At 40.8% G+C, this 23,747-nt stretch overlaps 4 protein-coding genes across 22 annotated transcripts; all 4 read left to right on the forward strand.

The window, feature by feature from the left end:
• The first annotated feature begins 3,743 nt into the window (after positions 1-3,743).
• On the forward strand, positions 3,744-9,742 carry ple (tyrosine hydroxylase ple). Its single transcript, XM_066281915.1, has 7 exons — positions 3,744-3,977; positions 5,551-5,662; positions 5,745-5,816; positions 6,866-7,352; positions 7,410-7,742; positions 8,476-8,602; positions 8,893-9,742. Exons 1-7 carry the CDS (start codon positions 3,909-3,911, stop codon positions 9,295-9,297), a joined length of 1,605 nt encoding a protein of 534 aa, XP_066138012.1. The 5' UTR covers positions 3,744-3,908; the 3' UTR covers positions 9,298-9,742.
• Positions 9,743-10,302: 560 nt separating this feature from the next.
• On the forward strand, positions 10,303-13,198 carry LOC136339197 (uncharacterized). 8 transcript variants are annotated; one of them, XM_066282235.1, is made up of 9 exons: positions 10,303-10,707; positions 10,762-10,949; positions 11,001-11,072; positions 11,123-11,325; positions 11,375-11,729; positions 11,781-11,891; positions 11,944-12,023; positions 12,081-12,107; positions 13,101-13,198. In XM_066282235.1, exons 1-7 carry the CDS (start codon positions 10,502-10,504, stop codon positions 12,018-12,020), a joined length of 1,212 nt encoding a protein of 403 aa, XP_066138332.1. In that variant the 5' UTR covers positions 10,303-10,501; the 3' UTR covers positions 12,021-12,023; positions 12,081-12,107; positions 13,101-13,198. The 8 variants fall into 8 exon arrangements, with proteins under 8 accessions (XP_066138332.1, XP_066138331.1, XP_066138333.1 ...); XM_066282234.1 differs by having other exon boundaries at positions 13,055-13,158; XM_066282236.1 differs by having other exon boundaries at positions 13,058-13,149.
• On the forward strand, positions 12,394-17,218 carry LOC136339194 (uncharacterized). Of its 11 annotated transcripts, none has more exons than XM_066282226.1 (19): positions 12,394-13,371; positions 13,419-13,597; positions 13,650-13,721; positions 13,773-13,984; positions 14,034-14,151; positions 14,203-14,418; positions 14,471-14,530; positions 14,575-14,615; positions 14,664-14,811; positions 14,864-14,923; positions 14,976-15,191; positions 15,240-15,452; positions 15,506-15,565; positions 15,618-15,749; positions 15,805-15,906; positions 15,958-16,337; positions 16,390-16,508; positions 16,571-16,846; positions 16,897-17,218. In XM_066282226.1, the coding sequence occupies exons 1-16, from the start codon at positions 13,064-13,066 to the stop codon at positions 15,978-15,980; spliced, it is 2,160 nt and encodes a 719-aa protein (XP_066138323.1). In that variant the 5' UTR covers positions 12,394-13,063; the 3' UTR covers positions 15,981-16,337; positions 16,390-16,508; positions 16,571-16,846; positions 16,897-17,218. The 11 variants fall into 11 exon arrangements, with proteins under 11 accessions (XP_066138323.1, XP_066138324.1, XP_066138325.1 ...); XM_066282227.1 differs by having other exon boundaries at positions 14,581-14,615; XM_066282228.1 differs by having other exon boundaries at positions 14,471-14,527; positions 14,581-14,615.
• Positions 17,219-18,630: 1,412 nt separating this feature from the next.
• LOC136339250 (ras-related and estrogen-regulated growth inhibitor-like protein) lies at positions 18,631-22,566 on the forward strand. 2 transcript variants are annotated; one of them, XM_066282339.1, is made up of 6 exons: positions 18,633-18,867; positions 21,596-21,652; positions 21,764-21,837; positions 21,919-22,083; positions 22,135-22,251; positions 22,302-22,566. In XM_066282339.1, exons 1-6 carry the CDS (start codon positions 18,780-18,782, stop codon positions 22,434-22,436), a joined length of 636 nt encoding a protein of 211 aa, XP_066138436.1. In that variant the 5' UTR covers positions 18,633-18,779; the 3' UTR covers positions 22,437-22,566. The 2 variants fall into 2 exon arrangements, with proteins under 2 accessions (XP_066138435.1, XP_066138436.1); XM_066282338.1 differs by having other exon boundaries at positions 18,631-18,867; positions 21,764-22,083.
• Positions 22,567-23,747: the final 1,181 nt, after the last annotated feature.

A 23,747-nucleotide genomic window follows, 5' to 3' on the forward strand; every position in this document is an offset into this window, starting at 1 on the left:
AAGGCCGTTTTTTGCGGCGCTCTTTTTTTCCTTCAAAAGTTCATTAAATTCAAATCAAACGCTAATCTTTCCGGATATTAGGCTTGCACGATATCACCGAAGAAAAAAAAATCGCTACGTGTGTTGCAGAAGTTGCCTTGACTTGTACCGGCCATCCTCCTGCCGAACGAACCAGGCCAGGATGCGAAGGCAACAGGAAGCCTTAATTGAAAAAAAAACGCCAAAATTGGTTCATTGAGGATTGGGAAAACTTCAGAAACCTCCTGCAGCGAAAGACAATAAAAATATTAACCATAATTGGCGACCTCGCACGTCAATTATGCACTTTTAACTGCTCTTTACGCCAATTAAAACACTTTGGTTTCTTTGTGTGTTAGAATTGCTGCGGAATGAGTCAATATCGGAGTGCACAAACACACACGCCGTGGTCGAGATCTCGTACCGCGATAAAAGCGATCATCCTGTATTAACCAAGCAGGCATATTATATTATAATCGCCATCATCGAGTGGTGTGTCAATCAAAGCTCTCAATGCCAACTGCAGATCGCTCTCGACACATCAAACCCGTGTACACTTGTCGGATTGATCGATCTATTCGGTTTGATTTTACGACCTTATTTGGTTATTTTCGAAGGTAAAATGTTTATAGGCACATTTAAAACGGTCGACAAGAACGAGCTCGTAAACACTTGGAAAATGACGCAGCTGGAGGCTGTAGCTACAGCTAGGGGGTAATTGACGTGGAAGGGGTGCGTGCTGTAAATGCGATACGTTTGTTCGGTAGCGCAACAACTTCGAAGGTGACGTGGCGGCCACGTAAATCTGTTCAATCAATGATACGGATTAAAAAAAAAAAAAACAAAGATTCTGCACTCGAAAGCATTTCGACATGATTCTGGAAAGTGCCACCATCCTGAACAAATCGTGAAAACGACTATCTTTTTCACTGTCTTTCGCTGTAAATCCCAGTTCGTGATGCTCAAATCAAGGGAAATTCCACTTTGAAATCAATGTTAACACTTCCCGATAAATCGACGAAATTCCGACTTTCCACCGTCATCAAAAAAACCCTTTCACCTTCTCCTTTCTGTCCAGATGTGACACGTCACTGTGTGGCCACTCGAATTTGCCCTCAATGAGACGAAATGAAGACGCCTTCAGATGACTCTAGAAACTTCCGACCTCCTGCCGTCCCATTCATCTTGTACCTTGCTGGGCTTCTTCTGAATTTTAAGGGAAATCCGCTCTTCAAACGGCAAAGGAGGACTTTTCTGAAGTCCAGAAACTAACCGGATTCGATGATCTGAGTATCCTGAACAGCGATTTTAATAAATTTATGGCCCCAAGGATATTTCATCACTCACCTCTTTTATGACCCATTTCATTAGATTTTTACACATAAATAAACGACCAGTTCCTATTGGTGGGTGCTTACGTGACCACCATGGTAAACCGTCGATCGATCCGATGTGTTTATGGGCAGGCCGATTTCCTTCTTTTTCTATGACCGACAAATTTGCAGCACTAATGGAATATTCCAAAGTCGCGAATAAATTGGTGTCCTTGGTTGAAGACCGAGATGGCGAAGGTCCTCTTCGAGAGGACGATTCAGTAACAAATCGGATCTGCTATTGTCTTCGATCGATTGACGTGAATGATAATAGTTCATTAATGTAAAATTCGACAACCGCAGCTATTTCAAATGACGTCGTAGTTCATTGATTAAAATGGATTTCCAGCCGTAATTTTATTGGACCATTAACGAAGTTTCATGGCGCTTTCGGGACCTTCTTCAAGGACATCGGAGACGTCCTGGGACACGCAAAGTTAGATCTTGGAGGCGTCTGATCATCCGGTGCTAAGTGCTGGGCGGAAGTAAGGGACAAGGAAGATTTACGGTTTCTGAGAACCATTAAATAGTTTTTAAAATTGTTTTTCACAGATTATTCTGCTCTTCCTCTCACTTCCATCGCTCCTCATTCGCTGCACTCTCAAGCAAGCAAATTAAAATATAGATTATTCTAAATGACCATTAAATCTAATCGTATGCAAATGAATTTATTTTTTAATTATCTCACTTGGTAATAGCTCAATCAATTAGAACAAACATGCCCTTGAGAGGGCAATTAAGACTATCACAATCTCTTTGGGTCGACGTGTCTCCAGGGCTTATTCCATGAATCAACAGCAACAACCTCCCTATGAGCGGAATTAGTGCCTTATTATCGCTCACTTTTCGCTCAACTAGACGCTATTTCCCACTCCCTAAACGCCCAAATTCGCATGAAATGTTGCCGCAATATTCAACCTCTCTGCACCATCAAATTTTAACTTAAAGTAGGTTAAAGACGGCGGAACAATTGCTTGTCAGAAAGTCACTTATTTCGGATCTTGCGAAACTGAATTTAAGTCCCAAAGCACCTTGAAATGCTGTACGAGAATTTCCCTCAGAAGTAAAATAACTTAGGGAAAACTCCAACTGTTGTAAAGCGATTTAAGTCGGATTTGATAAAATAAACTTTAAATTACTAGACGATGTGAGCTTTAAGCAAAATTTACCTTTAAAACGAGAAAAAAAAATGATTGGCATTTGTCCGGTAATAAGGCCAATTCTGAACACAAATTTCAAGCTTGCAATGCTGATTCTTTCGACTTCAAAAGCCGCAAATTAACGTCGACATTTCAGGCTAAATAAAAGCGTCTTTAAGTCATAAAATGGCGTTAGGTTTTCATGCAAAATTTGCCATTAATGTCAGTGGAAAATTGAGTAAGTTCGTCCATCCATAACGCCACTTTTCGAAAACTACATGAACTAAAGCCGATATTCCGAGATCAGTAAAAGTAGCTTTAAGTCGGACTACCTTAAATTAGATCGAAAAAAAATAAATCAGAAATCAATGTAAAATAAGAACCATTCTGCCTTCCGCACAGCGATTTATTTCAGACTTTGTAAAAGCAGCTAGAATGCACGAAATTGCGTCAAGTTTTCACGTGAAATTTAGCATTAAAATAAGTTAAAATGACTTACATTTGTTTAAATAGTGACTACAATTTTAAATTTAAATATGGAGCTCCACGATATCATTTCGCTATCTTTTTTCCTTATCAACTTAAATTATTTCCCCTTAAACCATTCGAATTATCGAGAGTGATTTGCTTAAAAACAATGAATATTTTCTCAATAAAACATGTCGCAAACTGCGAATCTGCTGAAGAACATGAGGCATCTTCGAAAAACCCGCTGCTGGGATTTCCGACATTCGACGTAGCACAACATCTAAGATTGGAAACGCGATAAATCCCCTTCTGGCACTAGAGAACAAAATCATCGGAAAAAGTTAAAAATTACTCATCTAGTTATTTACGTTACTAATGAAGCGAGCCTGCTGAAGAAATCCAATCAAGGTGCAGGGCGGTGACGTCAGCGCCCACATCATGGGAGTCCCAGCGATTGTTGGTAAATCCGGTGGACGCGTGTAACGGCTACCTGTCTTGGAACCTGCTGCATAATCATTTGTCACAGCTGAGCCTACTACACCGTTGAGTTTCCTCGCTCATCATCGAAATGTAGTAGAACAAAATCCGGCCTGGCCGGAGGCCTAGAGGGTACGTTTACAACGTCCACTCTTCGGCGACGCGAGCCGTGCATCTCGCACCCCCTCAGTGGAACCCCCCACTCACTAGGGGGGCTCCCCATGCCCCATAAAAGTGGTCCAGATGAGTCCCACAAACGCATTCATATTGCGACCGTTGGAGGTGTTTCACGACCGTAGTTGTCGACCAGAAAATTTATTGTTGAGTCTTCGACAGACGTGGTACTGGTCTACCATTGTGGTCGAATTGGAGCAAGTTTCTGGGTCGATTTGAGGTAAAGTGAGTGATTTTTTTGAGTGAATTTCGAGGGAATATGGCCGCCGTCGCTGCTGCTCAGAAGAATCGCGAGATGTTCGCCATCAAGAAGAGTTACAGTGTCGAGGTGAGTTTTCATTTTATTTATCTGCAAATACTTAACCTTCGGATAGAGTTAACAATGAATTGGTTAAACACAGCTGGAACCCAGATTTTTAATCGCAAGTGGGGCTTCACCTCTTCAGTTTTTCCAATTTCTCTTCATTGAGTGATAATTCTAGCAATATATCTGTTCATTAGCTAAACAATTACTTCATAAATTGAGCCTTACCCTACAGCACTTGTCCTAAAATAAGCGAGTCAATGATCCCTAGTTATTTTTTGTTAAATTCAAGTTAATTTAGTCAAATTAAATTGAACTTTAATTAAGGTTTTTTGTAGTAAAGTCGTCTATTTTGAGTGTTATAAAAGTGACTTTAAATCATCAAATTCGATCGAAGTTCAAAAATTTTCCATTAAAGTCAGTTCAATATGGAAAATTGACCAATTACGAAAACTGTTCATTTTGGGACGCACGTTTGAAAATTAAATTTATGTTTTAAATCCATTGGAAAGGGAAACACTGACCTAAAAAGGTGAAATTCTGTCCCAAAATTTCACGTTATTAAAGTTAACTAAATCGGATGCGAAATAGGCCACTTATAAGAGTAATTTTTGTTTTGAATCGATGTGGTTAAGTGAGTTAATATCGATATTTCAGAGTTAATGAGAGTGGATTTAAGTAACGAAATTGCTGAAACGCTCAACAAAAAAAGGCCCCACAAAAACGGAACACGATGGGAGTCTGGTTTTACTGGGGATGGGTTTACTAAAAAATCAATTATTTCATGGTCAATAAAAGTGATTTTAAATTAAAAAAAAATAAATAAGTGGCAAAGCAAAATTTGCTATTAAAGTTAAGCGAAACTGAAGAGAATTGCCCTCTCAGGGCTTTTTTCTCCTTTTTCATCCTACGGCTAATAAAAGCGACGTTTACTGATTTTTGAAATCACAATAAATTGGAGAATTTCTTTCAAAATTCACATGACTTAAATTAAACGCGATATTTACAATTCAATAAGAGCTGCTTTAAATCATTAAATCCCAATTTAAAAACGTGGAGTCTAAATGTAAAGTTTGTCGAAAATTTAAACAAAAAAACGTGTTGAAAGCTCTTTGTATGGCAATGAATTCGCATCCATTCGCCACCAACGGCGACCGGCAATGTTCGGGGGCGGTACGAAGTAGTTCAATGTTGTAGCCACCAGGCAAATGAATCAATCAAAGGCTGCACCAGATACCGAATAAACCCAATCACTTTTCACGGTTTAACCTTGCCCGAGAATCGACTTCCTCTTACCCTTTTTCAAGGCCTTGGCCAAGCCCCTGCTTAGCTCATAGGCGTACGTGCCAATTACGCCGTGTTAAGCTCTAATTAGGCATTTGAATTGTTAATTTCAAACGGAAAAATCGTTCATTAGTACCAACTTTTTGCTCATTATCAGCAATAAATGTTGAATATCTCGAGATAACGAGTTATGTCGGGAGCAGTTTCCGACTCTCCAAAAGCTCAATATGGCGGCGGCTTCCGGGGAATAATGAGTTTCCTTTCTCTGTTTCTGGCCCTGTAAAGGGAATAATTAGGATTGTTAACATTGCAGAATGGGTATCCAGCCAGGCGTAGATCTTTGGTCGACGATGCCCGGTTCGAAACTCTGGTCGTGAAGCAGACCAAGCAAACAGTGCTGGATGAAGCGAGGCTTAGGTCTAATGGTACGGGAAAATGCTTTCGAGCATGATTTTGTTTGAGCATGAAATGTGGCATGATTTTGGTGTTTTTTTTTCCAACATGTAGATTCTAGCGTAGACCCCGAGTTTGAGCAACACACCAATCAACAGACAGAAGGGCAGTCCGGCAACAAAGACGGTAAGGAATTTCTATGTTTATGCATGGTTTGGGGTAGAAACATCTAGGTGCATTGCTAGTTATATTATTTCATGATTTGCGAACTGCTCTGGAAGATGAGACTTGGTGACAGCGCCTGAAAATAAGGAAACAAATAAAGGTGGTAGTGGTGACCAATAGCGCAAGAATCCTTTTTCATAATAGTCTTTTTGCTCTAGTTCTAATACGCTCTGATGCGTCATTGTATGAGATTAAAAAAATTTTAAATGTAGGAAAATCACCAAATTTAAATTCTGAAATTGCGTGCTGGCCGCGACTTTCAAATAAAAATCCATCAGTTATAGGAAACAATTTTCGATAAAAATAAGCCCTTATAAATGACCCCTCTCGGGATGATAAAGTGCGGAAAACCCCACAAAAGGAACACACTTTTACACTTCGCAGGAAACTTGGTCGTCCACATAATCTGTCACAATCATTCACAGGTTTAACAGAAAATCCTGAAATTATACTTCGAGCTTTCATAAAATATATAAATTTGCGCCCCCGCACGTTCACTTCCTCTCTTTCACTTCCTCCTCCATCTCGAGTGAAATGAATTGTGAAAATTGACTTTCTACGTTATTACAACCACTAGAAAAGTAAAAGAGTGCTTTGCAAGTGGTGTAATTAAAACTTTAGCAGCTTTTCGTAAGTGCCCATTTCTGTGGCCTTCAGGTAAAAATATGGGCCATTGCACAAGGGGGTCAACAGAGCGAAATGAACTTGAAACTTGGTACCACCTCACGCACGCCAGTTTTAGGGGATTTTGAGCAATTGAAATAAGCTAGAAGCGCCCCAAAAGTTCATCTCAAGTACAAATTGAACAGTTGTGTAAAAAAGCAAAAGAATCTTGGTATGTTGCCGCCAAATAGGAAGTTTTGTGAGGGCGTTGCAAATACGCCACTCTGAACTTGTTAAAAAATTCCTTAATGCGAATTCGTTTTTAAAAACCAGGGACCACAGGGCCCCCGGGATCAATTTCGCTGAAAAACAAATATGTTTTCAATGTACTCTCCCCAATTTTCCAGATGCCAACCTCACAGAAGAAGAAGTGGTCCTGGCCAATGCCATTTCCGAAGATCCAGATTCCGAAAAGACCATCCAAAGAGCCGCTCTCATCCTCTACCTAAAAGAGGGAATGAACTCCCTATCCCGCGTGCTCAAATCTATCGAAAAGTACCAGGGGGTGGTGGTGCACCTGGAAACCCGTCCGAATCAGAAAGATAACTTGCAGCTGGACGTTTTGATCAAGATCGATATGTCCAGAATCAACCTGCTGCAGTTGCTGAAGAATTTGAGGCAATCGCAGACCTTGCAACACGCCAACCTTATCGGTGAGGATAACATTTCGGTAAAAAACCCCTGGTTTCCGCGACATGCCAGTGAACTGGATAACTGCAACCATTTGATGACCAAATACGAACCGGATCTAGACATGAATCATCCAGGATTTGCTGATAAGGTTTATAGAGAGCGAAGGAAGGAGATCGCCGAGATCGCTTTTGGATACAAATTGTAAGTTTTCCATTGCGTTTTGGGTCGATGTCAGTAAACAGGGTTTGATCTTTTTAGTGGAGACCCGATGCCACATATCGAATACACGGACACTGAGAACAAAACCTGGAAATCCGTTTTCAATACTGTGATGGATTTGGCTCCAAAACACGCCTGCGTAGAATACCGCAAAGTGTTCAAATTGCTACAAGAGGAGGGACTTTTCGTGGCGGAGAGAATTCCTCAGCTTGAGGACATGTCCAAGTTCATGCAGAAGCACACAGGATTTTCCTTGAGGCCAGCCGCAGGCCTGCTCACCGCCAGGGACTTTTTGGCCTCACTAGCCTTCAGAATTTTCCAGAGCACCCAGTATATCAGGCACATTAATTCGCCTTTCCACACCCCGGAACCGTAAGTTGTTTTTTTGCTCATAACACAAACGGAAATTCTACTTGCTGATTGAATGGAACACCTTGTATATTTTTGCGCCTTAACCTGGTTCTCGTTGTTTCCGAGTTATAAAGCTTCAAAAAGAGTTATACGTAGACGAATCTGCCGCAAAAATCAATTTTAATGTGTTCAAAATGGAACAACCTGTATATCGGACCTTTCCGCATTTCGGAACCGCGAAGAAACTTTTTCTTTCTTCGCGATAATCATCAAAGTGATGATGTTAATTCGATTCTGGACCCATTATAAGTGCCGAGGCGCCTCTATAACTTCCATTAAACGGGGCCCAAATTTAATTCTCGGAAACGCCATTTTTGCTTCATCCGATAGAACTTCGAGAGAATCTTCCGTAGAGGCTTAATATCGCAAGCCTGAACTTCCCGGAAACGTAAAAAGTCTCCGCGATTGATTTCAGTTTAAGCTCCTTTACAAAATCCACCAATAATTTTGTTAAATGCCTTATGGCTTGGGAATTGCTTTCCAGGAGCGGCGCTTGGCAACAGTGCTTCAAAATTAAAAAACAAAAGAAGCTCACGGCGTTGCCGCTTGATATGCGCTACGGCTTTTTTCAAAATCGCATTAGAACCAGCTGCCAAAATTGAACAAATAACAATGTTATTCAATGTCACACGGCCATTTTTCTAAAATATTCTTTCTGCTCTAATTCGCCCAACTCAAAAGCATAATTTTTCAGGGACGCAATCCACGAAATCCTAGGCCACATGCCCTTACTGGCCGACCCAAGTTTCGCCCAATTCTCCCAAGAAATCGGCTTAGCCTCCTTGGGCGCCTCTGACGCAGAAATCGAGAAATTGTCCACTGTAAGTATGCACATTCATATCAGCCCTTAAGGTACATAAACCGATTAAGACCCGATGTATCAAGTTGTGGTAACTTTAACCATCAGATGCATCTCCGCATTGATTTCACTACGGAAAATAACTTGTTGGTAAACTTACCAGGAATTTGATGCATTGGCCCTTAAGCGAGCATGTTTTTATGACCCGATACAGAGTGAGTCACTGACCATGTACGCATTTCGCCGCACTGCGAGCGGTCACGCGTGTCCACTCTTGACCATGGCATTATTATGTAAAACCCACATTCTTAGGTTTACTGGTTCACCGTCGAATTCGGTCTATGTAAAGAGGCTGGAGAGACCAAAGTCTACGGCGCAGGCCTATTGTCCGCCTACGGAGAATTGCTCCACGCCCTTTCAGACAAACCGGAGCTGAGACCCTTCGACCCTGCGACCACGGCGGTGCAACCCTATCAGGACCAAGAGTACCAACCCATTTACTATGTGGCCGAGAGCTTCGAGGACATGAAGGACAAATTCAGGAGGTGGGTGAGTGATATGAGCAGGCCCTTCGAGGTGAGGTTCAACCCCCACACTGGAAGGGTGGAGGTCCTGGATTCGGTTGAGAAGTTGGAGAGTTTGCTGCATCAGCTGAACACTGAGATCATGCATTTGGCGAATGCGATCAACAAAATGAAGGCCCCTACGCTCAGCTAAATTATCGATAGTTGCCGCAAGCTCATTTAGGTTGTGTTGTATGTGTAAAAAAGTGTTTTTTATTTATAATTAAATTTTCCTTAAGGTTTAAGTCAGAGTAAAGAGAGTATTACATTGTTTTAGCAGTAGTGAGTAGGCAGACTTTGTGATGATGTTGTCTTTAGCGCATATTACAACATAAAAGACAGCGGCTCCGGCCCTTAAGTAATTATTCGTTGATAATACTGTTGACCATACCCGGAAATCAACTTAAGGTAGCACTTATCCTCCGGGTAAGGTTATCTTGGACTTCAATGTCTCGGCGCCAAGTCAGGGACGGAGCGGCCCATATTAATGCATAATATAATATATTTATCTTAACTTATATGGCACCACCCTGCACGCAATAAGCTATTTACTGTATATACATGTCCGTATTGAAAATAAATATAAAAGTGCAATCATATACAGGTGGTTTGTTTTTATTGGAGGTTAACCGGTCGATAAAGCAGGTGTTTTGAGTTTTATGACAAGAAAATGCTGAAATTGGTCGTTTATGGGATTCTTAAGAGGTAAATTTAGAGTCTCCCAGTGACGTAAAAGTATGTGTTGTTCGAGAGAGGGGTGAAGTTAATGGATCGATTCAAGATCTCCGAACAGGGCAGTGATGAACGTAAAAGACTATATTTTACCGCATAATTTTGAAAATTCTGTAAATATTAAAGAACATATTGATTCTGAAGCGAATTTCGTGAGATTCTTTCAGTAAAAAATCGACAAATCAAGATTAATATCATTTTTTTAAATTTCGACGAATATAAGTTCAATACATTCGCACTGTGTCAGCGTACATACTCCGCTTTTGAAATTTCCCAATAATGCCAAATAAACTTTAGTCGACTAATTGTAGGATATTTCAGGAACGTACCCATGCCACTATTCGGTGATAAACTATAAATAAAAAATATCACTGAAGCCGCTCGTGATTTTCCCATTTCATAACACATTCCAGAGGCGTACCAAACTAAATTTATTCAACAGCTCAATCAAAAATTCGCTCTATTTGCTCTCCTTATCCTCCCATCATCCTCTCATCTCTTCACCGGCGAACCACCAAATATGTCAATGGTTTGTCAAAACATCTGCGACATATCACCAAAACTACCAACATCCTAAATCAATAAACGCCCGAATCCGAGCTTCGGCCCCCAAAATTCAAAGTGAGATGAATGTATGGGACATGGACAAACTCCTGCCGTCTCCCAATAGCTCCCTTGAGGAGATCCAGGCGTGGAACAACGTGATGGACTCCACAGTAGCCTTCTTCAAAGCTTGCAATCATGTGATGCACATAATGACTAATAAGGTGAACGCTGAACTTAAAGGGGGCTACCTCAAAGAAGGAAGTCATTTGAGTGAGATTATGAGAGGGTGAGTGAAATCAGTGAGGAAGTGTGGAAGATCATAGAAGAGTGTTGGAAATAGTTTCGAGCCAGAATGCCAACCGTGCAAACTTAGATCGTCTTGTGGGATTTGCGGGAGAAAGAAAAGAGCCTTTTTGAGGGGTGCCTCAGGCACTGCTTCGACAGCTGAAAAATCTGCTCCCAAAGGTGGAGGAGGTGACAAATGCGTTTGCGTAGAAGTTAAGGCCAAGCAATTTGAAGAGAAGAAAGGTATTCTCCAAAGTACCATCCAACGTAACACTTAATATAAATTATTTCCAGACAGATATAGATGCCCAAGGAACAAATTTCAAGAGCGGGAGGAGGAAGGACATTCTTCAGAGGAACATCCAGGTTAGTGCGATAATATCTTTTAAGAATATTTGAGATATTTATGAGGATAGTCGAGGTGGTTTGTGGATGGGATGACACTCCTGGAAACCGCGTTTCCAAGGTAATGGAAAAGCTGGCCACTGCTCAGCAGGAAATATCGCGTTTACAGGAGGAACAGGCAAAGCTGCAGAACATGAAGACTTCTAATCAAATAACTCCTAATGGTGGGCCTAACCCAGAAACTCTTTATAGAGAGATTATGAAGGACGACGCGGTAAACCTATAACCCTATAAATCACCATTAGAAAGTGGGAGTTTTGCAGGATATGATTGCAAGCCGATGTTCTTTAAAGCCTCCAAGAGGGTTGCCTTACCCTACTAGAATTCCTGAAGTTTTCACTTCCGGCCGAGAGGCACGACGGCCCTTAATGGGTAGATTTGACAACAACAATTTAGTCTTAGATTTTTCAACGGCGAGAAGTGGCACAAGGACACTCGCAATGCCCCTTGCGGCGTTAAAAGTAGCACGAAGGTATTGTCCATCACACGTTTACACGCCTTACAGCCCGTCCTCGATGGAGGCCCCATCATCGCCCGCTGTGCAAATCGACGAAATAACTCGTTCTAGTCAGTCCTCAATGGAAATCTCTACTAACCCTAATGTCTTCCCTCCAGAAGGTGAGCCATTGCCGCCACTCAAAAAACCCTACTAAACCCTTCATTTCTCAGTTTGTCCTTGTGTCATCAGGACACAAGGGTGTCCTTCAATGCAAAGTTCCGCTTCTTCTAGTCAGGCCTCCATCGAGACCTCATCGCAGGAATATAAGGAAATCAGCCCCAGTAACTTCAAGGAAAAAGATAATTCCGAGAATTGATTGAGGTTTTATATTAGATCCAGCTTACTGGAGCCGTCTTGCAGTCCATGGAGACTCAGATGCTGAGGATCAATTGGGGTGCGCCCTTCATTAAAGCGTAAGACAACTATTATTCCAATTTATGGGGCTTAAATGAGGACTAATCGGGAGTTAGTTTCAGAATGCTTCTTGGGGAATAGCGGTAAGTACACCTCTTAGTGCGCCACCCTCTGACGGTGAAGAAGAATGAGAAAACTCACGAAGGGTTGAAAAATTCGTTATTTCAGGTTGATAGTATAGCAAGAAATGCAGGACGTGATGATTTTGTGCGTGTTTTTATGATTTTCTAATAAACATTTCCTGCTTTTTCCGGTTTAAACTGATCCTGGATAATGAGTGTTTAAAGATCAAAAGTACTGGCAACATTCATTGGAAAATAGAACACGCTGTATGTCGGCCTTTTTCACATTGCAGAGCTGTGAAGTTACTTCTCCTTCTCTCATCATGATCATCAAAGTATATGATGCTAATTCGATTCTCAGTCCATTATAAGTGCCGAAGCGCGTCCAGAAATTTCATTAAAGGGAGCTAAATTTTACCAGTGACACAATACAGAAAATCCCGGGCCCTATTGTCTGGGCAGTTTCCTTCAACTCAAAAGATTCGAAATATTGTCAACTGGAAGTACGCATGCGCATGCCCTTTAACGACCCATTATAGTATCAAGGTCGGGGCAACTTTATTCATTAGAGAGTATTTTTGCGTCGATTTCGTAATGGAAAATGTCTCGTTGATAAATTTACCAGGAATTTGATATGTTGGCCCTTAGACAGGCATGTTTTGATCGACCGATACAGAGTGAGTCACTGACCATGTACGCATTTCGCTGGACTGCAAGCGCTCGCGCGTGTCCACTCTTGACCATGGCATTATTATGTAAAACCCGCATTCTTCGTCAATAAATTGCGTATTCTTCCAGAGACGTATCCACGTGGTTCTTTTATGACAAACTGTAAAAAAAAAACAACCACCATGCCCTTCCATATTCTTCCAATTACAGGTGCACTCCTGAGGCGTATCATATCAAATTTATCAGCTCTTATCTTAAAAATTTACTATATTTACTACTCTTATCCTGGGTTATTCTAGCAGGTAACCATGCAATCTGTCAAAAAAATACGTCATATTTTGTCAGAACCATCAAACCCTCATACAATAACTACACCAATCCGAGCTTCGGCCCCCAAAATTCTAAGTGCAGTGGATGTATCAGACATGAACCACCTCACGCTATCCACCAATGGCTCGATCGAAGAGGTCCACGTATGGAACAATCTGATGGACACGATGGTCACCTTCATCCAGGCCTGTACCCATTTTATGAAAATCATCGCCAATAAAGTGAGAGCTGAATATAGAGAGAGCTCTCCTAAGGAGGAGGATAATTTGAATGAGATTATCGAAGGGTGAGTGAAGTTATTGAAGGAGGATTATATAAGAGCGTTGGAAGTAGTTTTGAACAAGAATGCCAGTCGTGTAGGCCTAGCCCTTCTTGCGGGAGGGACAGAGGAGTGCCCTCGAAGAATATTTTAGGTACTACTTTTGCAGTTGAAAAATCTGTTCCCCAGAGTGGAAAAGATGACAGATGTACCTGCGCAGAAATTAGGACTAAACGATTAGAAGAGAAGAAAGGTACCCTCCAAAGTGACATCCAAAGTTAAAATTACGATACGGTGATTTCCAGATAGATTCAGCTCCTCCAAGAACAAACCTCAAGAGGCAGAAGATGAAGAACAGCCTCCAGAGGACCATGCAAGTTAGTGTGGTTTGATTTGTTAGGAATACTTTATGATCATTGTGAGGATAGTTGAGGTAATTTGTGGATGGGATGCCACACTCGAACACCGCATGACGATGGTAAGGGACATAGTGAAAAAGCTGGGCAATGTCCAGCAGGAAATTCTGCGTTTACAAGAAGCCCTGGTAAAACTGCAGAAGATAGAAGCCTTCAAGAGAATGGATCCTCATGGTGGGCTTAAGCAAGAAGCCCTGTGTAGGCAGATTATGAAAGACAATGCGGTAAACCGTTGGCTTTACTAATCAGCGTTGGAAACTTGAATTTTTACAGGCGATGGCAGCGGCTCAACGCACTTTAAGCCCTCTAAGAGAACAGTCCTATCCTAATGGCAGGTCTAGTGTTTTCCCTTCAGGGTGTGAACCACAATGGCCCCACCAAGAAGGATTTAGTAAAAACAATTTGCTCAATTATTTTTGAACTGATTTGAATGAAGTTTTAGATACTTCGATAAGGAGGAGCGATATGGGGACCTCAGTCATGCCCCCTATAATTTCAGGAGGGGCACGAATGTTCCATCCAGTGCACACATTCACAACTTGTAATCCGCTTTTCATGGAGACCTCAGCGGATCCAGCAATGGATATGGATAGAACGGCCATTTCTAATAATTCTCGCATAGAAACTTGTATCACCCCTAACATTTTCCCTCCAAGAGGTGGTTCAGTCACACTTAAAAAAAAACTTACTAATCTTTTCATATTCATCAGGTTGTCCTTGCTTCATAAGTTCATGCAAAAGCCCTTCGGGGCCCTACGGGGGAGAATGTGGTAAAAATAATTTCCTCAGATATCTTTGAACCGATGTCAAAAAGTTTTAGATTCTTCAATGGAAACAAGTGGAATGAGGAGCCCAGTAAGGCCCATTGCAAAGTTAGTGAACATAGGAAGATTTTCTTCGCAGCAGGAGCCTTGCGCGTCTTGGAGAGAGTCCCGAGTAGACACTTCTACCCCTAGTCAAACCTTAATGACGACTTCAATGGATGGAACAGGCTTTTTCCATCATCCCTTTATGGAGACCCGTTGCACCCATAATGTTTTCCCTTCGAGAGGTGAGCCACTTGTGTCTGTCAAGCAAACCTTACTAACCCTTTCATTCATTAGCTTGTCATTACCATATCGGTTCAATCAGAAGCACTTTGAAATCCGATGAGAGAGAATTTGGTAAAAATAATTTGATTAGTTACCCTCGAACTGGTTTAAAAGAAAGTCTTAGATCCTTCAATAGAGAAAAGTGGTAAAAGAACCCCTATAATGACCCACGCAAGTTCAAGGGGCGAACGAGAGTCCTATCCGGTGAACACTTCCACCATTTCTAGTCCGCCCTACGTGGAGACTCAATCACAGCCTGCAGTAGACATAGACAAAACATTCCCTTCTAGTCAGTCCTCTGTGCAGGCCCTTAGTACCTCTAATGTTTTACCTCCAAGGGGTGAGCCACTTACAATTATACTCGAACCGATTCAAAAGAAAGTGTTAGATTCTTCATTACCTTGGAATGATAAGAAGACCCCTGTAAGGGCCTTTGGGAGCTCAAGGGCACGAAAATTCTCTCCGGTGCACACTTCCACCCCTGCTGGTCCGCCATTAACGAAAATCCCACCAGAGTCCGGAGTGAAGATGGACAGAACAGGCACTTTTAGTGCGTCTCCCGGAGAAACCTCAAGAATTCCTAATGTTTTCTCTCCAAAGGGTGAGCTACTCACCTTTAAAACGAAATAAAATCACTAATCTTTCATTCATCAGCTTTTTCCTCTGACATAAGTCCAATTAGAAGCTCTCCGGAGGCCTATGAAAGAGAATTTGGTAAGAGTGCATTCCACAATTGTCATTGCACGGTTTTGAAGGAAATTCTTAGATTCTTCAATGAGCGAGAGTGGCAAGAGAGCCCCTGTAATGCCCCTTTCACATTCAACGGTAGACACTTCCACTCCTTCCAGTTTGCTCGCCATAAAGACCTCCTCACGGAAGGACAAGGATAGCACTCCTGGTAACTCCAAGAAAAATAAAAAAAACTGAGAATTGATTCAAGCCTCCTCTGGTAGATGCAGTTTACTGGAGCCGTGTTGCCAAATATGGAGACCCTGATGTAGAGGATGAGCAAAGGGAGACCAACGTGCGCTCCACATTGAAGTCCGACAGTAAAGGTATCTTAATTAGTACGGATTAAATGGGGACTAATTAGAAGTGTGTTCTAGAATCCCCTACAAATGGAGAGTGATTGGTAACGACTTGTATGGCTTGACCTTCGGGGGGTAAAGAAGAAGAACTCTTGAAGAAAGTTGAAAATTGGTTATTTCAGTCTGCAATAACATTGCGCATGTCTCACTTTCAAATAAATATTTCCTGGATTGCTTGGCCTAATTTGATTTTGGATAAAGAATGTTTAGAGGTCAAAAGTTGCCCTTCATAGTTTAATCTAGTTCAACCAAAAGGTAAAAATTCATGTCGATAAATCCACCTGAGGTCCGAAACTTCACACTTCAGTCATACTTGATGAAAAAGAATCGAAATTTGCAGTGATTTTTTAAAAAATAAATGGAGTCCAAGCGTAAAGGGATGTCAAAATCCTTCAATGGTACGTCGGCTCTCGGCTTTTGAAATTGAGTTACAACTTGGGAAATTTATAGATGAGATAAACCTCTTAGAGATGCAGTTGCAGCAGACGATGGCGAGGATCTCCAAGAAATTGATGGAGAAGCGTAGGGAGATGCGCCAGCTGGAAGTGCTGAAGGCTCTTCTTCTTCATGTAGGATGATTGAAAAATTTTCTTTGGTTTGCTGCTGCAGTGCTAATTATTTGCTGTTACAGAAAACTGCTAATTTAACAGGGAAAACCTCTAATCCGACTAAGGTGTCTCCAGAATCTCCTATTCTATCAGACTTTCGACCAAGAACTACCTCGAGTCCGATAAGGCAAATGGGGTATTCAGGAAATTACGATATGTCTTACTCTGCTGGTAGTAGTACAGACACCAACAGCTACTGGCCCTCCTCCGCTTACTTCTCTCCGAGGTCGCAGGTCACCGACAGCTCTTTCAGAGGAGGACACTCACCATGTTCTCCTGACTGCCACGAGTACTCACAGGTAGTCAACCCCAGCTTTAATTCCACCAAAACTATTAAAAATCTTAATAGGGCTCCTCAGGAGCTTACCAAAATTATGGATCATTCGACTATGAGTTCTGACAAACTTTAGCATCTTTCACTCATCAAAATCATCCAGACGAATACCCAAGAGTCCATAAACGGTGCAGATGTGCCACAAGAGTATTGCTGTCTCCCGCTTACTTCAATGGTAGCTTCCAGTTCCAAGTGGGAAACCAAGTAAGCCTTAAGGGGATTTGTACAATTTAACTTTTGTTTGGGACTATTCGTTCAAAGGTAGAGGGAGAGTTCATGATGGAAATTTGCATAATATAATTATTTCATAATAACATTAATAAAATTATTCTTCGAGTTTTTAGTGTTTTTTTCAGTAAAATTTGCAAATTAAAATGTGTTAATTTGTAAATTAAGCTGTGTGTCTGACGATGTTAACTTAAATTGATGGGCTCATGAGCTGACAAATTTGGAATTAGAGTTGTCAAAAGATGTTAACCATGTGTTAACCCAAGATGGTGGCGTTCTGTCTTTCACCCTGGTAAAATCACCCTTAAAAATGTGAAACTATGTTTCGACAATCGAAAGTTTCCAGGCACTTTATCCCTTACAAAATTCACGTAAAAAAATAAGCAAAGGACCGCAGCTGCCCAGGCAGACACTCAAGGGGTGCGAGCAGGAGATATCGAATGCCATGTTCGATAATATTATCGACATCCTAGCGACTTCACAACTATGTTGAACGTCCTCTACGTGTGCCTCAAAGAGAAGAAGAGTTAGATTGCATACCATTGAGGAGGAGAAAGGCAAGATACTAGTGAAAGTGGCGGTGCGGGAGGACGAGGATATAAGCAAGGAGGTTCTTTATTATGGCATTACTGGCCTTGAGTGAGCGACTGAGGTCGTTTTGTATAACATATGTACTAAATCAATCGCATTGTGGCAATGCCTGACACTTCTGGGGCATCAGGCAAACGCGTCACGGTCACATATACTTTTCTTATATTTTTATCGGCCTCATTTCAGCTTTTTTTCACGGCTAGATTTGTTGTCCATCCCGACATTGACCGCTTTAGCAAGGAAAAATTTTCTAAAATATATGACGATTTTGAAAACTCGAAAATGCTCGATTTTTGTCTATTGCTATCTCAGGAACTGCCGAATTTTCCGAATTAAAATGGATGTTTTCTTTTTTTAAAATTCGCAAAATGCTTCACGTGACAGATATTTCCTCAATTACGTGGAAAGGTACGTACAGAGCTCTCGATAAGGATACCGAAGACGACCATCAAATAATCTGGAAACACCTTCTGACATGAGAGAAAACGTAAACTCAGAAATATCTCAGACCTCAAAAGATACATTTTAAAACTCTACTGAGAGTAGATTCACATCATAAATTCTCCCCATAACTGTTGTTCGCCAAATGCCGCACCATCCGAAGATGAGCAACATCTCTAGGACCCAGAACTTTACCGAAGAAAGAGCTAGAGGTGGGCGATTTTCGAAGATGTAGAGAGGTCGAAAGGAGCGAATTTAAGTGCTCTCTTTCAGACTCAACCTCATAATGAACCGTAAACGAGCCTCGCTCATCGTAAGCTCGCCTAGAAGTCGCAAGGCTACATAGTTTCTTATTGTCTATTGTAATAAATTTCTTCCACATTGAAGCTAATTTTTATCCAGTCTACCAAGTCTGCGCATACGCATAAATCTAAATTTATTCTTCCCACCTGTACACAGGCGGTAAAATCCAACTTTTTGTAGCCCCCCAATCCACTCGGTTAATTTTAGAGGGACTTCCGATGGGATCGACGGGAGCGCGTCCAAACCGTTTGACCCATTGAAAAACGCGAAGGGAACTGGTGCCGGAAAGTGCTCGTTACAGCACTAGTGCTGCATGAGGTAGATTTAGTGGCATAATGAATTCGCGAGTGATGAAGCGCAAGAAGTCCACGCTTTCTGAGGTGAAAGTCGCTGTTATTGGGGCTCCAGGGGTGGGAAAAACTGGTAGGTAAAAGTGAATTTCAGGAGCAATACGATAGAGAGACCAGAAGGTTAGGCTCCAGATTTGGCTTAACTCACAGTGATGAATTGTCACAATCTTAAGTTTAACTTCAGGTGCATTTCATAAACAGCCATGACTTAATTTATCTGGAAGGTAAGAAAATGCGGACACTAATCAGTAACGAATAACTATCCATATGTTAAAGTTATCTGGAGATTGAATAATTGGCCCTGAGGTACCATATAGATTCAAAAAATATGACCCACGCATATAGTCGAAAGGACAACGCGTGACCATTTGTCCATAATACCGAAAGACGTCACTTATTATTTTTGTTTACGCTCCCGGTATATTTAGATTAGCGGCTTAGAAAAATACGGTTTGTTTATGTATTTGTGGTTGTTTTTTCATTGTGCAAACTTTGCCAAATGGATAAAAACATAAAAAATCTCAAATAACGACCGGAGAATCGAAATTATCATCAATTTGATTAGTCAAGAGGTGTTTATAATTCCATCCAAACATCTCTCTCTGAAAGATTTTTAGGGAGAATTGTCCGTAAAATATACTGGCTGGTTTGTGAAAGTGCGTTTACGGAATTTGAAAAATTGAAAATGGGCTTAAAACATAGTCACGCCACTGACTTATTTAAAGATTTTCGACCACACCAAAAATGCTGTATTTACCACGCAATTTACATACTGATTTAAGGAACGACAGGGCCTCAATCTTTGATAGGTCTCAGTCAATTTTTGAATGTATGTGTGTGGTTTCTTAAATAGCTAGATATGTAAATTTGATTTCCAAATATGTTCAAAGATGGCCCGAAGTACTCTGCGTAAGTATCAGAATTGCTACTTAATTTTGACGCAAAATGGAGAAAAAAAATTGCAACCTCAAGATTACCGTACTCAACGATGGCGCCACATACACTCTCTCCCTCTTTCACGAAAAATTACCCTCCATATGACACCTTTTTTTTTTTTTATAGGGAAGGAAAACCTTCATAAGTACCACTGCCTGATGTTCTGTCGGCAGTGGTTATGTGGGATTCACCTCAGAATGGGGCGCCTACCCACTAAAAACCTCCTCTCTTCACCCTAGATCCCCCCGGAACCGCCGTTAAACATTACTTCGGGGGGGACCATATGACATCTACCGTTCAACTTCTGATTGGCCCTCGTGAACATCCTGCAACAGCCAAATAATTATTTTATTGACTGCCTCATTCTCAAGCAATTCAGCGTTTTCGCAAGAACTTATAGTTCGATCCTCTATTAAAAACCTGATGTCCTGCTGATGTTTACTGCATAATAAAATTTTATACTTCCCGTATGTAAAATAACGATGAAAGGAAGTTATCGTCATCTCAATTATGAGGCCTGCCGGATTGAAAGTTATAAGGAGTTTATTGAAAATTCGCGAAAAATGGACAATTATTATGCAGATGGATGCGTTGTGACTACATTGGGGATTTCGAAGAAAGGCCGTTTCCTAGCTGCTCCTGATACCTACGTTCCATCCAATCAATGAGTGTTTCGTTCTATCGATGAAGTAAACACGAAAATAAATCGAAATTTCCGCATAAATATTCCCGATGCTCGAAAACAGGTAAGTAGCAAATGTACGCGGTGCCATCTTGGATACTTGTCAAGTCCTCGCATTCTTGGCACGAATCCGAGCTTTTGGTTTACACATTGAGGTTTTAATTAAAATTTAATTAAATCGATAAAACGCCTTTTTCCCCGAGATTTCGTTGGCCTAATTACTTGCGACGCGAACCATACTGTTTTAATAATTTAAATGTGAAGCTGAAACAACAGAATGTGAAGCAATCGATGCTTGATGATGATGGCGAAGGAAAACTGAAACGCGATATAAACACCATTTGTCGATCTATTTTCGCGTTATGCGTAATGGATGCGAGTAATCGGTGTTGACAAGGAAAAAATGTGTGTTAGTGGGTCTAGATCACCGAAGATCCTCAACTTGGATTGACACTGGAGATCATGCAAAGGCAGCGTTCAACTTCCAGATTTTTTCGCTTAAATTCTGAATTGCTCGACATATTAAAAGCAGGGACTGCACGTCGCCTTTGAACGTAAAAAATCAAAGGAGCGCGGTGAAGCGATTAATAAAAACAGTCCAGATACTCCAGCAAAACAGATGCTCTAGTGGAACATGGAACGTCGGTATCTCAGCAATTAAAGCAGTAATTAAATTTAAAAAATAGTTCAAATTAAGGCATTCGAAAGAATGCCAAGATGTTTCTAGTTTTCGAAATACAGACAATTTCTAATGTGTCCCAAGTTGCTTTTCAGTGCCTCCGGAACTCAGTTCATTGTTCAAACCTCGATAGTAGCCAAATCATGTGTTTCGTACTGAGAAATTAAAATTCCAACCACATTAAGTTGCAGAAAATAGTGGAAACCTGAACCACAAACCGCGATCACTCAATGGTTTATAGCATTAATAACCAGCGTAATACTAACAGGCGCAATAAAAAGAAATTTCAGCTTAACCCGACGAATGCTTAATTACACACATTCATTATTATTTCCCGTTAAATAATAAGATGGAATTCGTTGAAACTCGCGTCTACAGAAGTGAATTTGAGAGCCGCACTGTAAAAGACCATGTGGGCGCCACTTTACCTTGCAGTAGATATATTTAAAATACCTACTCGACATTGAGTGATACTCATTAATTACTTGTTTGTTTTGATTTCAGCGCTTTCAGTGCGATTTCTCACTAGAAGGTATATCGGAGAGTACGACCACAAATCAGGTATGAATTCTACTATTATAATTGCCGCAAATAATCAACAAAACATATTGGAGTATTTCTGGCACAAATGAGTTTGTTGTGTTCCATGTAAATTGGAAATTTTGTTTGCAGATACCAGATACAAGCACGAAGTATTAATAGACAACGATCCTATTTTGTACGAAATTCTGGATACGTGCCCCAAAGTAAGTGGCTTTTTACTGCCGAAAAGCTTTCAAGCACTTAACAGCTTCTGGCTATTACTAAGTGAGAATGAAATTTGCCAGGACTATAACGACTTTCCAACCAATGAGACGCTCAATTGGGCTGATTGCCTCTTGCTGGTCTACTCAATATGCGACAGAAACTCCTTCAGCTTCCTCAAGAAAGTTGGAGCTCTCATACCAGACAACGACATTCCACTGTATATTGTAGGCAACAAGAATGATATGGTAAGAAACTCCCTCCAAAAAAGCTCTATTTTAAAAGTGAAAACTTTCCAGAGCCACCTAAGGGAAGTGAGCGTAGAAGAGGGCGCCATCTTGGCGCGGAGTCTTGAATGTGGATTTTCAGAAGTTGCTGCAGCGGAGCAGGTAGCGCCAGTTGCAGTTGTGTTTCAGGTAGGAGACTGTGCGGACGAGGGCGCCACTAAGTTTGTTTCGATTTTCAGGAGGTTTGCAGGGCTGTCCTGGCTTCAAGAAGGAAATCAAAGCATTCTTTACTAGAAAGAATGTTGGGCACTAGGTCTTCAAATTTGAGGGTATATGCGAGGGGAAAGAGTGACAGCGCTTTGCCCAAGGACTGATGAAAATTAAAAACAATTATGCTGTAATTTAAGTTTTTATGTATAGGCGGATAATAGGGGATTATTGTATTTTGTACCTTTTATGTAAATGTGAATAATGCAGTGCAATGATTAAAGGTTCTTCAGACTGCTCTATTAGTGTCCTTTTTGGAAATGAACAATTAAAATTTTACCTTCTTTAATACGGCCCTGATTTTCTCACATAAAATAAACTCATGAACTGTTTTCCAGAAGCTATGATATAAATGGATGTTGGTGATAGTGGGAAAAAAAGGCAATTCAATTGAACTTGTTCTATAGGAAAATTGCTTCTTTTTATTCTACAGCGGGTCAAAGCCAAGTCAAAAATTTTTTTTCTAAAATTAAGCCATAGTTTAGGAACTTCTCATGAAGTGACAGAGTAATTTAACTCTTTAGAAAGAACAAGAGTTTTCACTGATTTTACACATTATGGTTATCGTTATTGAATAGTCAGCAGAGCGCTTGAAATAAATGTCAATTTCGGTTAGTTTCATCTGAAATTAATGCGAAATATCATCTCTACCTGTATGTGAAACCTTAATCTCAAATACAATTTAAAAAAAGTTACTGCATAACAGCAGTGGACAAAACATTTGTTTTAAAATATAATCTTTAAACTTAACTTTTCAACTACGGCATTGTTCGGCAGACTATTATACTTTTCGCGTTGAATGCTGAAATTGCCTCCCGAGACCTTCGATCCAATGGGGAATGATTATTCGCAATTGTTATCCCGAATGAATTTCCTATCAGTCATCATGATGGTCCAAACTCACTTTAGCCAAAACCGCATAAATACCGATCAATGTTAAAACAAGATTCGGAAAACCAAAATTATTAGGAATAACTATATTAAATATTTTATGCATTGCATTATTTCAATGGCTTAATCCCCATACTCCCTTAATTTATCTCACAGCGAATTTATCAGCTAAAATAGGAATAATTTTATCTACTTACCCGAGGGATGGTAATAAAACCCCCAGTATTGAAGTCAATTTCGCAGTTTTCAAACGGCAATCTCGGAGCCACTCCAGCGAATGTTTCATCATTTAAGCATCGGAATTTGTTAAGTGCGCACTACAAATCGGCAAAACACTGTTTAATCCTCGAATGTTAAAGTCTTTTCGCGAACAAGATATAGTTTTCAAATACATTCCGCCATGATACTGTGCATAACCAACAAAAAAAAAACAAAAGAAAAATATGACAGATTGCTAGGACAGAATTTCATTGGGTGTAGCGTTGTCATTAAAAAAAGATAGCCATACACCCTCCAGTCCCCTCCCC

The sequence above is a fragment of the Euwallacea fornicatus genome, chromosome 5, assembly GCF_040115645.1.
Source record: "Euwallacea fornicatus isolate EFF26 chromosome 5, ASM4011564v1, whole genome shotgun sequence".
Lineage (NCBI taxonomy): Eukaryota > Metazoa > Arthropoda > Insecta > Coleoptera > Curculionidae > Euwallacea > Euwallacea fornicatus.